Source organism: Tachyglossus aculeatus, chromosome 4 (genome assembly GCF_015852505.1).
Source record: "Tachyglossus aculeatus isolate mTacAcu1 chromosome 4, mTacAcu1.pri, whole genome shotgun sequence".
In the NCBI taxonomy this organism is placed as follows: Eukaryota; Metazoa; Chordata; class Mammalia; order Monotremata; family Tachyglossidae; genus Tachyglossus; species Tachyglossus aculeatus.
This window is the reverse complement of record NC_052069.1, coordinates 131,435,036-131,448,254: the sequence shown is the minus strand read 5'-3', so window position 1 is coordinate 131,448,254 and position 13,219 is coordinate 131,435,036. Positions and strand designations below refer to the sequence as shown.

The 13,219-nt window shown below is 49.4% G+C and overlaps 1 protein-coding gene and 1 pseudogene across 1 annotated transcript in view; both read left to right on the top strand.

Annotated features, from left to right (window-relative positions):
- Positions 1 to 1,110: 1,110 nt before the first annotated feature.
- Positions 1,111 to 12,232, top strand: LOC119927161 (annotated as a pseudogene).
- The window catches only part of LOC119927401, a 45,475-nt gene continuing 44,440 nt past the window's right edge, over positions 12,185 to 13,219 (top strand). Inside the window, exon 1 of the mRNA XM_038746045.1 lies at positions 12,185 to 12,385. Within this exon, the coding sequence (XP_038601973.1) occupies positions 12,250 to 12,385 (136 nt within the window). The 5' untranslated portion in view covers positions 12,185 to 12,249. The remainder of the gene's footprint in view (positions 12,386 to 13,219) is intronic.

The window sequence follows — 13,219 nt, the reverse complement described above, 5'->3', positions numbered from 1 at the left end:
CCTGACTGGCCCATTTATTCATTCCCCCTCCCAGCCCCACAGCACTTATGCATATATCTGTCATTTTATTTATTGATTTTAATGTTTATCTCCCCCTCTAGATTATTAACTCGTTGTGAGCAGGGAATGGGTCTGTTCCATAGTTATATTGTAATAATAATGATGTTGGTATTTGTTACGTGCTTACTATGTGCCAAGCACTGTCCTAAGCTCTGGTAATCAGATTGATACAAGGTAATCAAGTTGTCCCACGTGGGGCTCACAGTCTTAATCCCCACTTTACAGATGAAGTAACTGAGGCAGAGAGAAGTGAACTGACTTGTCCAAAGTCACACAGCTGACAAGGGGAGGAGCCAGGATTAGAACCCATGACCTCTGACTCCCAAGCCCGTGCTCTTTCCATTGAGCCGAGCTGCTCCTCATATTGTACTCTCTCAAGTGCTTAATACAGTGCTCTGCGCACAAGTGCTCAATAAATATGGCTGACTGACTGAATAATTGACCCAAACAGTGACCACCAAGTTGCAAGCCTTCATCACTTCCCACCTGGACAGGTGCCTCAGCCTTCTAACAGGCCTCCCTGCCTCCAGTCTCTCCCCTGTGACATCTGTCTTAGTTCTCAATCAATCCACCCATCATATTTATTAAACACTTAGCGTGTGCAGAGCACTGTACTAAGCACTTGGGAGAGTACGATATAACAGTTGGTAGACACATTCCCACAATGAGCACTCAATGGGCAGTCAATCAGTACTACTAGCTGACTGAATGATTCGTCCTGGGCCTGTTGATAGATGAAGGTTTCCGCTGTGAGAGATCTTTGAGAGGACGCTCCTTGGGTTCCCGCAGGGAAGGACTCACTGTTGGGCCCAGGAATCTGGAATAAGGCTGAGCAGCTTCCAACCAGTCCACCCACTCCCCCCTCCAAATTTTCCCTCCCTCCAGCTGAGCAGATTGATGTTGTTGAGACACAAAGATGGGGGGGTTGATGGGGGGCTGGGACACAGTGGCACCTGTGACCCTGTGCGACCCTGCCAGTGAGACTGTCAGACACCCAGTAGAGACCCGGGCTTGGCTCCTGGCAGAGATGGGCTGTGGGTGGGAGTTGGGATGTCCCCGGGGCTGCAGGATACAGCACTGATGCCACCGTGTCTCTCCATGGGTATCCCTGATGCTCAAGTATCAGCAGGTAATTGCAGGGAGAGGGCTGGGCTCATCTTGTCCCTGATTGGCAGGCAGCAGGGAGGGGAGTCTGGGCATTTCCAGAGATGTCTCAGTTTGAGTGTCAGAGCGAATTAGTGCTCAGCAAGTAGGTTGATGATAGAGAAATAAAATGCATGGTCTGGGTTATAGGAGGAAAACAGCGAGGTAGGTAGGAGAGCTGATCGACGGCTTTAAAGCCGATGGTAAGGAGTTACTGTTTGATGTGGAGGCTCTTGAAGAGTGGGGAGATGTGGACTGAATGAGTTATTTTAGAAAAACGACGTGGGCAGCAGAATGAAGAAAGGACTGGATTGGGAAGCGACTGTAGGCAAGTAGACCAGCAAGGAAGCTGACGCAGCAGTCAAGTTGGGATATGATAAATGAGTGGATCAGCATAGTAGCAGTTCGGATGGAAAGGAAAGGGCAGATTCTAGAGATTTTTTGAACCTTGGGCCTTTAGCCTGTCACATGCCAAGTCTCCTTGTCCAGCTGGGCCAGGTTGGGTTTTTTATGGTATTTGAGAAGCGCTTACTAAGCCTCAAACACTGTTCTAAGCAGTGGGGTAGTTACACGCTAATTAGGTTGGACACGGTCCCCGTCCCTCATGGGGCTCCCAGTCTAGATAGGAGGGAGAACAGGTATTGAATCTATATTTTAAATTTGAGGAGATTGAGGCACAGAGAAGTTAAGTGATGTAACCAAGGTCACACAGGAAGTAATTGACAGAATCTGGATTACAATAATAATAATAATGGTATTTGTTAAGATTACAGGTCCTCTATGAGTCAGTCATTCAATCAGTCATTCCTATTTATTGAGTGCTGTGTGTAGAGCTCTGTACTAAGCACTTGGGAGAATACAATGAATCCCAGGCCCATGTTCTTTCCAGTGGATAGAGCACAGGCCTAAAAGTCAGAAGGTCATGAGTTCTAGACCCGGCTCAGCCATTTGTCTGCTGTGTGACCTTGGGCAAGTCACTTCACTTCTCTGGACTTCAGTTACCTCATCTACAAAATGGGGATTAAGACTGTGAGCCCTATGTGGGACAGGGACTTTATCCAACCCAATTATCTTGTGTCTACCTCAGTGCTTAAAACAGTGCCTGGCATATCATAATAATAACAACAATGGCATTTGTTAAGTGCTTACTATGTGCCAAGCACTGTTCTAAGCGCTGGGGGGATACAAGGTAACCAGATTGTCCCCTGTGGGGCTCGCAGTCTTCATCCCCATTTTACAGAAGAAGGAACTGCGGCTCAGAGAAGTTAAGTGGCTTGCCCAAGGTCACACAGCTGACAAGTGATGGAGCCAGGATTCGAACCCATGACCTCAGACTCCCAAGCCCGTGCTTTTTCCACTGAGCCACGCTGCTTCTCAGTACAGTAAGTGCTTAACAAATACCATTACTATTATTAGTAGCGGGCCACACTGTTATTGCGTGGCTTCACCATGTCACCCAGGAGAGCCGGGCTCCCGGGACGAAGCATGCCCGGAGTGCTTTCTCCGCTTTCTCCCATTCTCTCTCTCCCTCTCTCGTTCCCCATCCCAGGCCACTCTGCTTCTGACTGAGGTGTGGAGAGGACGGATGGCACGGAGCTCTCTTACGGCATTGCGATTCTGTTGCAGATCAGCATTGGAGCCGTAGTGAATGCCTTCCTCCTCCCATTTCATGCAAGTGCCATCTCCGCCGGCCACAAGCCCAGCTCCTCCGACCTGATCCTCTCCCACCTGGCCTTGGCCAACACCATCCTCCTCCTCACCAGTGGGATCGTGGAATTCTCATCAGTTTGGGGCTGGAGAAACATCCTGGATGTGGTTGGATGTAAAACCCTCATTTACCTGTACTGGGTGGCCCGGAGTCTTGCCATCTGAACCACCTGCCTCCTGAACATCTTCCAGGCCGTCTCCATCAGCCCCGGAATCTCCCGGTAGGAAGGAGCCAAAGCCAAGTTACCCCAGTACATCGTCCCCTTCTGTGCCCTCTCCTGGGTACTCAACGTTGGTTAGCGTTACCGTCCTGATACACACGTCCAGTCCCCAGAACGGCAGCAGCGTCCAACTCATACTGGACCTCAAATAATGCTCGGCCATCAGTGCCACTGAGGCAAATAACCTGGCCATTGCGGTCGCTTCGGTCCTGTGCGGTCTGTTCTTCGTAGGACTGACGACCACGGCCAGCGGCTACGTGGTGCTCGTCCTCTACAGGCACCACCGGCAGGCCCGACACATCCACGGGCCCAGCCGCTTCTCTAGGGCGATGCCCGTGGTCACGGCAGCCAAGAGGGTCATCTCCCTGGTCACCCTCTACGTCCTCCTCTACGGGCGGCAGGCCATCACGCTGAGCGTTTTGTTTAACATGAAGGGAGCCTCTCCCCTGCTGATGAACAGCCACACGGTGCTGGGGTTTACCTTCTCCGTCGTCACTCCGTTCCTGATGATCGTTAGCGACTGGCGGATGAGAACGTTCCGGAGAAGGGGATCTCCTGGGTCCGAAGCAGATCCCTCCTCGGATTCCAGGGAGGCCACCGCCCTCCCACTGGGTCCCACTGGAGTGACCACAGGGCTCTGTTATGGCAGGACCGCATCCAGGACGGTGCGCTGCCCCGAGTCCCCAAGGCAGGACCGATTAAAAGTGACTTGGTGGTGCAGGGGGGTTGCTTCCCCCAGCTTGGAAAATCATTCGCTCATTCAATAATATTTATTGAGCATTTACTGAGTGCAGAACACTGCACTAAGTGCTTGGGAGAGTACAATTTAGCAATGTAACTGACATATTCCTTGCTCACAGAGAGAGCTTACAGTCTAGAGGGAGAGACAGACATTAGTATAAATAAATTACAGATATGTACATGAGTACATAATAATAATAATAATAAAGGCACTTAAGTACTTCCTATGTGCGAAGCACTGTTCTAAGCGCTTATGTACATAGATATATGAATAAATAACAAATATTCCCTGCCCACAGAGAGCTTACAGTCTACCGGGAGAGACAGACATTAATATAAAGAAATTACAGATGTATACATAATAATAATAATAATAAAGGCATTTGTTAAGTACTTTGTGCAAAGCACTGTTCTAAGCACTTATGTACATAGGTATATGAATGAATAACAAATATTCCCTGCCCACAGAGAGCTTACAGTCTACAGGGAGAGACGGACATAAATATAAATAAATTACAGATATGTACATAATAACAATAATAAAGGCATTTAAGTATTTACTATGTGCAAAGCACTGTTCTAAGCGCTTAGGTACATAGGTATATGAATGAATAACAAATATTCCCTGCCCACAGAGAGCTTAGTCTACAGGGAGAGACAGACGTTAATATAAATAAATTACAGATATGTACATAAGTACATAATAATAATAATAATAATAATAATAATAAAGGCATTTGTTAAGTACTTACTACGTGTGAAGCACTGTTCTAAGCGCTTCTATACATAGGTATATGAATGAATAACAAATATTCCCTGCCCACAGAGAGCTTACAGTCTACAGCCAGAGATAGACAATTCCCTGCCCACAGAGAGCTTACAGTCTACAGGCAGAGATAGACATTAATATAAATAAATGAATTACAGCTATGTACATAGGCACCGTGGGACTGGGACAGGGGATGAAAAAGGGAGTGAGTCAGGGTGACACAGAAGGGAGCGGGAGAAGAGGAAAGGAGGGCGCAGTCAGGGAAGGCCTCTTGGAGGAGACGGGCCTTCAGTAAGGCTTTGAAGGTGGATAGAGTCATTGTCTGTCTTACATGAGGAGGGAGGGCTTGGGCAACAGGTCGGCAGCTACAGAGACATGTTCCAGCTACAGTGAGGTTAGCATTAGAGGAGCAAGGTGTGTGGGCTCAAACTGTGAGATGCCACAGATGGGAATGGGGAAGCTGAGATGGTTGCTAATGGAAATGAATGAATGAATGAATCAAGAGATTCATTAGACTGTGACTTCTAGACTTCATTAGACTTCCAGACTGTGAGCCCACTGTCGGGTAGGGACTGTCTCTATATGTTGCCAACTTGTACCTCCCAAGCGCTTAGCACAGTAAGCGCTCAATAAATACAACTGAAGAGATGGCATCGACCGAGAGTGTGTTTTTTTGCAGAGCTGTGTACTGAGTACTTGGGAGAGTACTTGGGAAAACTTGATCTCTGCCCTTAAGGAGCTTGCAGTCTAAGCAGGGAGACAGACCCAGATGAAAGACCTCAAATCAAACCCTAAACCTAAGTGGCACATTTGAGGGAGTAAAGGATTCAGTAGAAGAATGTGGAAGACTACATGTGCAGAAATATCAAAGTGTCATATTCCGCCTACACAAAATAGTTGTTTTTGGCAATTTGGGATGATATTCCTGGGCACTGGGTTTTCTCCGAAATGGTATCATTTCACTAGTTTGTATGCTCCTTGAGGGCAGAGGGAAGATCTACTTAATGCTCTTGTTCCCTCCCAAGTGCTTAGTACATTGTTGTGCGCCCAGTAAGTGCTCAGTAAATACTATTAATTGATTCAGTGTAGTGCTACCGGAGGTGGGAAAGCCTTCAGGTCTCTGGGGGAGAAGAGGAAGAGAGAGGGAAAGGAGAAGAAGAGAAGAGGAGAACAAGAGGAGGTGAGGAGAGAGAAGCAGCATGACAGCAGAAAGAGAATGGGCCTGGATTCTAATTCCAGCTCCACCACTGTCTACTGGGTGACCCTGGGCAAGTCATTTAACTTCTCTGTGCCTTACTTATCTCAATGGGGATTAAATGGGGATTCGAATGGGGATGAAAACAATGAGCCCCATGTGGGTCATGAACCACATCCTACCTAATAATCATAATAATAATGGCATTTGTTAAGCGCTTACTATGTGCAAAGCACTGTTCTAAGCACTGAGGAGGATACAAGGTGATCAGGTTGTCCCACGGGGGGCTCACAGTCTTCACCCCCATTTTACAGATGAGGGAACGGAGGCTCAGAGAAGTGAAGTGACTTGCCCAAAGTCACACAGCTGACAATTGGAGGAGCCGGGATTTGAACCCAAGACCTCTGAATCCAAAGCCCGTGCTCTTTCCACTGAGCCACGCTGCTTCTCTGTGGGACTGGGATCAGCTTGTAACTACTCCAGCAGTTATTACAGTGCCTGGCTCATAGTAAGCACCTAACAAGTATCATTTTCTTAAAAAGGGAGGGCAAGCACGATCACTAATGGCGCCTCGCTCCCAGCTACTGAGCTATTGGTGAGGTGCCTCTGCTTCATTGACCTCAATTTTCATTCAATCATATTTATTGAGTGCTTACTGTGGGCAGAGCACTGAACTAAGTGCTTGGGAGAGTAAATATAACAATGAACGGACATATCCCCTGCCCACAACAAACTTACAGTCTACTGGGTTCCCAAAATGTGGGCGGAGGAGACTTGTCCCAGTGCCTGAGAACAGAGTTCTGAGCTACGGGGTAGAGAGGACAGGGCTGATGATGCGGTCACCAGGGTAACCGCCCAAAGTCTGGGGAATGGTCATTACTTCCCCACACCTGATTCTGGAAGGAGGAGGGAAGCAGTGAGGCCTAGTGGAAAGAGAATGACCCGGGTTCTAATCCTGCCTCTACCACTTGTCTACTGGGTGACCTTGGACAGGTCACTTCACTTCTCTGGCCTCGGTTACCTCAACCGAGAAGCAGCGTGGCTTAGTGGAAAGAGTCCGGGCTTGGGAGTCGGAGGTCGTGGGCGCTAATCCCGGCTCTGCCACTTGTCAGCTGTGTCATCATCATCATCAATCGTATTTATTGAGCGCTTACTATGTGCAGAGCACTGTACTAAGCACTTGGGAGGTACAAATTGGCAACATATAGAGACAATCCCTACCCAACAGTGGGCTCACAGTCTAAAAGGGGGAGACAGAGAACAAAACCAAACATACTAACAAAATAAAATAAATAGGATAGATATGTACAAGTAAAATAAATAAATAAATAAATAAATAGAGTAATAAATATGTACAAACATATATACATATATACAGGTGCTGTGGGGAAGGGACGGAGGTAAGATGGGGGGGATGGAGAGGGGGACGAGGGGGAGAGGAAGGAAGGGGCTCAGTCTGGGAAGGCCTCCTGGAGGAGGTGAGCTCTCAGCAGGGCCTTGAAGGGAGGAAGAGAGCTACCTTGGCGGATGTAGGGAGGGAGGGCATTCCAGGCCCGGGGGATGACGTGGGCTGGGGGTCGATGGCGGGACAGGCGAGAACGAGGTACGGTGAGGAGATTAGCGGTGGAGGAGCGGAGGGTGCGGGCTGGGCTGGAGAAGGAGAGAAGGGAGGTGAGGTAGGAGGGGGCGAGGTGATGGAGAGCCTTGAAGCCGAGGGTGAGAAGTTTCTGCCGAGGGTGAGAAGTTTCTTCACTTCTCTGGGCCTCAGTTACCTCATCTGGAAAATGGGGATGAAGACTGTGAGCCCCCGTGGGACCACCTGATCACCTTGGAACCTCTCCAGCGCTTAGAACAATGCTTTGCACATAGTAGGCGCTTACTAAATGCTATCATTATTATTATTATTACCTCAGCGCTTAGAACAGAGCTTGGCACATGGTAAACGTGCAACAAATACCATTATCATTATTATTATTATCTGTAAAATAGAGATTGAAGCTGAGAGCCCCAGGGGGCACACGGACTGTGTCCAACCTGATTACCCTGTGCTTAGACAAGTGGCTGGCACATAGTAAACTCTTAACAAATGCCATAAAAAAGGAGGGCCGAGGATGGGTGAACAAGGATTGTGATGGGTGTGTTACCTGTCCCTGCCTTCTCCCAAAGCCTGCTTGTGGAATGACTGAAGAGAGGGAGTTGGGGGAGAAGGAAGGGGAACAGGTCCGGAGGGAGGGAGAAGCCACCTGTCACTCTGACCCTTGTGCGATGTCACTCACTCCTTGAGGAAAACTAGCAGGAAGAGATGTACAGATGGGGAGGGGGATGACGGGCAGTTGTAACAGGAGCATCGGTGGCCTCGTGTGACCGTGAGAGTGAGGGTGTCAGACACACACTCGAGACCGTCTCTATATGTTGCCAAACTGTACTTCCCAAGCGCTCAGTACAGTGCTCTGCACACAGTAAGCGCTCAATAAATACGATTGAATGAATGAATGAATGAGACCCAGGCTTGGTCCTAGCAGAGCTGGGCTGTGGGTGGGAACTGGCACGTTCCCGGGGGCTGCAGGATAAGGCACTGAGGCCGCCATGTCTCTCCATGGGCATCTCTGATCGGTCATTTATCACCGGGTAATTGTGGGGGGAGATCTGGGAAGGGAAATTGAGCATCTCTAGAAATGCCCCAGTTCGAGTTTCAGAGCGGATTAGTGCTCAGTGAGTCACTCATTCACACACCATCCGCTCCCTAAGGGAGGACAGAGAAGAGGGAGGCAGCTGATTAAATGTAGCATCAGGCTTGTCCTGACAGTGTCCGACTGCCCGCGAGCTGCCCTCCCTGCCAGCAGGAGCAATGGAGATTGGGAGTAGGACAAGGCCGTCTCTCTCGTCAGTGTGGTTTCAGGCTTTCCGCGGGAACTCCTGCCCTGGGAGCCAGGGCTGGTCACCCCTGAAGAGCCTTCTTCCCAATCTCCGGACCTTTGAAGCAGAGGCCCTCCCCTCCCGTCCGAGCTCTCAGAAAAGAATCGGTTTTCATCTTGATAGGTGGGAGACAAAGTGATGCTACTCAGATGACCACTGCAAGCTCAGATGGCTCCCAGGTGGCAGCCAGGCAGGAAGGACTGGGGTAGAGCTCTCTCTCTCTCTCTCTCACACACACACACACACACACACACACAGAGCACACATCTTCCTGTACCCCGCGGTTCCCCCTCCCTCTTTCCGCAGGTTTGTCTCCCGGGGGAGCGCGGCTGCAGTGACCGTGGCCTGGTAGAAACCAGTCCCCATCCCCTCTCAGTCATGTTCCCAGTCACCACTGACCAGCAACAATCCCTTGATCCCATAGCGGCAAGAAGGGTATTTGTGGCCACAATGGAGGTGGAAGCAGCAGAGAGGAGAGCATCAAAAGCAAGTGTCCTGTTCCTCCTCCCTCCCTCCGTCTCCCCTCTTTTTGTCCCCTCCTTCCAGTCCCCATCTCCTTCTGTCCCCTATTCCTCCTTTCCCTCCCCTCTGTGCCTCCCCTGATCCTTCCCCCATCCTGCATCTTAGATCATCATCAATCGTATTTATTGAGCGCTTACTATGTGCAGAGCACTGTACTAAGCGCTTGGGAAGTACAAATTGGCAACATATAGAGACAGTCCCCACCCAACAGTGGGCTCACAGTCTAAAAGATGACACGCTCACCCTCTAAACTCCACATTCAGCGGTTTCCGATCAGTCGGTCCTCTTCATTGAGCGCTTACTGTGTGCAGAGCACTGTACTATGTGCTGTCCCCGTGTGGGACAGGGACTGTGTCCAATTTGATTACCTTGCATCTAGTCCCGTGCTTAGAACAGTGCTTGGCACAAAGTAAGTGCTTAACAAATACCAAAATTATTATTATTATTACTAAGCACTTGGAAGAGTACACTGTAACAGAGTTGCCCAAAATGAGTTTGTAGTCTAGAGGGGGAGAGGGACATCAATATAAAGCAATAAATTGCAGATAAATAATACTAATTATTATTATGGCATTTGTTAAGCTCTTACTATGTGCCAAGCACTGTTCTAAGCGCTGGCGTAGCTGCAAGGTCATCAGGTTGTCCCACGTGAGACTCACAGTCTTAATCCCCACTTTGCAGACGAAGTAACTGAGGCACAGAGAGGTTAAGCGGCTTGCCCAAGGTCACACAGCAGACAAGTGGTGAAACTGGGATTAGAACCTACGTCCTCTGACTCCCAAGCCCTTGGCCTTTCCACTAAGCCCCACCGCTTAGTGCATAAACGCCGTGGGGCCGAGTTGGAGGCACTCAATGAAGGAAGCAAAATAAAAGGATTTTCAACGTCCCGATTCAAGCTATTCCCCCAAACCACTCCCAAATCTGCAGATCTACTAATATCATAATCCTGGCAATTGCCTACTGATCTAACGGTCTAAACAGAGTCGACACTATGCCCTGTCACTTTGGCCAAAAATATAAAACTCCTACATATATTTAGCACTGTTACCCTTGTCTGACACACCCGCTGCCCCAGGAAGAGCACAGCTGGGACGGACGGCGAGTGTGAGTGTGAATTAACTCCTTTATCCAAAATGTTTTTGACCGGACTGAGTTTCACCTGTCGATTCCCACAGGAGACTTTATCGCCTACCTGAAAAGCCGCCCGTGACTTTGATGCTGCCCCTATTTATAAAAAGGTGGCTGTAGAGGTAGCGAAGCAGTGTGGCTCCGTGGAAAGAGCCCGGGCTTTGGAGTCAGAGGTCACGGGTTCAAATCCCGGCTCTGCCAACTGTCAGCTGTGTGACTTTGGACAAGTCACTTCACTTCTCTGGACCTCAATGACCTCATCTGTAAAATGGGGATTAAGATTGTGAGCCTCACGTGGGACAACCTGATCACCTTGTATTCCCCCAGCACTTAGAACACTTAACCACTAAGCGAGTAGGCCTGGATTTGCAGAATGAAAAAGAAAACTGGATCCATAAGATTGAATGGATGGAGCTTTACCCGAGTAAAACATCAGGGGTGCAGGAGATTGTATTTCAGTCAATTATATTATTATTATTATTATTTTGGCTGCATAGACTGGATTTAGGGCGTTATTTTGGTTGTATAGTCTGGCTTGTTTTTATTTTTCCATGACTCTTCATCATCTGCATCCGCGAAGGAACGGAACGGTCTTCTGGGGGGATCCGCTAGACGTCAATCGATCTCTCTCGGTTTTAGATGGGCTTTGAGGTGAAATCTCTTTGGTGTCATTAGCTCAGTTAGACCCGATTTTGAGGTGGAATCCTGATTTCCTTTCTTCACAGACATTAGAGAGATGTTGCCGCCCATCAGCCTAGTTGGTGAGAAGGAAGCCAGTTCTAGAAAGCCCCTCCTCTACAAGGCTCTGAAGTTATATGTTCAACCCCCTTTCCTGCCCAGTTACATAAAGGCAGCCCCTTCCCAACACCATTAGAGTCCATTTGAGACCCGTCTCTCCCAGGGATTCTGTGGCTTTCAGCTTTCCTGGCCCCTCTCTCCACATCCCGCACGCCCTCCGTATCTCACACCTTCCATTTCCCCTTCTACCGGCCCTGCGGCACTGCACTGCAGAACTCATCGCTGCTTTCCCCCGGGGGAACAGGGAGACATGAATGCATATCTACTTTTCCGGTGAATTCACTCAAGCTGAGACCAAAGTTTAAGCACTTTAAAAAGCAGTTATCTCCACCTGGCTGATGGAGAACTGGTTTAGAGGAGGCGGGACGAAGGCAAAGACAGAGAGTAGGCCTGGATTTGCAGAATGAAAAAGAAAACCGGATCCATAAGATCGAACGGATGGAGCTTTACCCGATGCAGGAGATTGTATTTCAGTCAATAAACGGAAGAAATCTGGGATAAAGCACAAGACTATAAAACATTCGGCCGTCTTTTTCCCTCATATCTTTCTCTCATTCATCCATTCATTCATTCGATCGTATTTATTGAGTGCTTACTGCGCGCAGAGCACTGTACTAAGCGCTCGGGAAGTCCAAGTCGGCAACATATAGAGACGGTCCCTACCCAGCAACGGGCTCACAGTCTAGAAGGGGGAGACGGGCAATGAAACGAAACACGTAGACGGGTGTCAAAGTCGTCAGAATAGAGTTGAAGCCGGATGTGCATATATCATATTTCTCTCAAGCCGGACGTGAAAGATTGTTTCCGGGGAGCAGATGGCAGAGTCAGGTTGGCTCAGTTCTGTGTGCATCCCCGAGGCCCAGACTGCCATCTTTCTTGGCACAGGAAACTATGCCCTGGAAGGCTCCACTCTAGATAAGGGCCCAACCCCTTGGAGACGCGTGATGTCACAGCGCCATTGTGTTCCACAACAGAACAGGGTCTGGGGGGCCGCCACCGGGCAACGGCGCGCCCTCGGCTGAGACTCGTTGAGGCTTCCCGGGAGGAAGATGTGGAATCGACGTGGTCTCGCTTTCGCCGGGAAACGCTCTGCGGACAGAGCGGCGTTAGCTCAGATCTTCTTCATTCTCTCCCAGCTTTACAGCTCGGGGGAGACGCGGCCTCTTCAACTGCCCCAGCGTCCAGGTAGGATGGGAATTGAGGGGAAGGGGATGGGCACTGAGAAGTTATCGGCTCCTTCAGACCTTCTTCGCAGGAAGGACAGAGATGCCGATATTCAGTCGATCGTACTTACTGGGCGCTTACTGTGTGCAGAGCACTGGTCTAAGCGCTTGGGAAGTCCAAGTCGGCAACATATAGAGCCGGTCCCTACCTGACAACGGGCTCACAGTCTAGAAGACTCCCTGTGTGTCGTACTGGTGAGCCACGGAGCCGGTGGTGTGCTCTGCACATAGTAAGCGCTCAATAAATACGATTGATTGATTGATTGATTGATTGGAGGAGAGGTGAGAAGGTGAGAAGGACAGGGGTGAGGCGTTTCGGCTCTCTCACGTTAGAGGCAGGAGAGAAGGTAGGTTCTCCATTATGAATTGGCCATGGGATTTGAATTGGCAGGAGATATCTCAAGAGAGGCGTGATTTATCCACGACCCAACGGAAGACTTCGCGTTTGCTCCACACCTCAAAATCTTAAGCCGGTCCCACGTGCTGAGTTTGTTAAACACGTGTCACCCTGCTCAGGCCGTGCTGTATAGAGAAGCATGAACTGGATCAGAACTGAAACGGGAAGGGTTGAGCGGAGGTTTGGGTTTCAAGGAACGGAGGCAGGCCTAGGAGGGAAACAAAGACTGTACGGAAGTAGTGCCTGGGAAGGTGGAGATGGGGGTACCGTGTCGGTGGGGGAGCCGAACTGAGTAAAGGAAAGACATGGACAAATGGTGACAAGTAGATAATACGTCTAGAGGGTGTGCGGCGGCGGCGGCGTAGAATAGCTAACCCCCTAATTTGCCAGGTGCCTGGC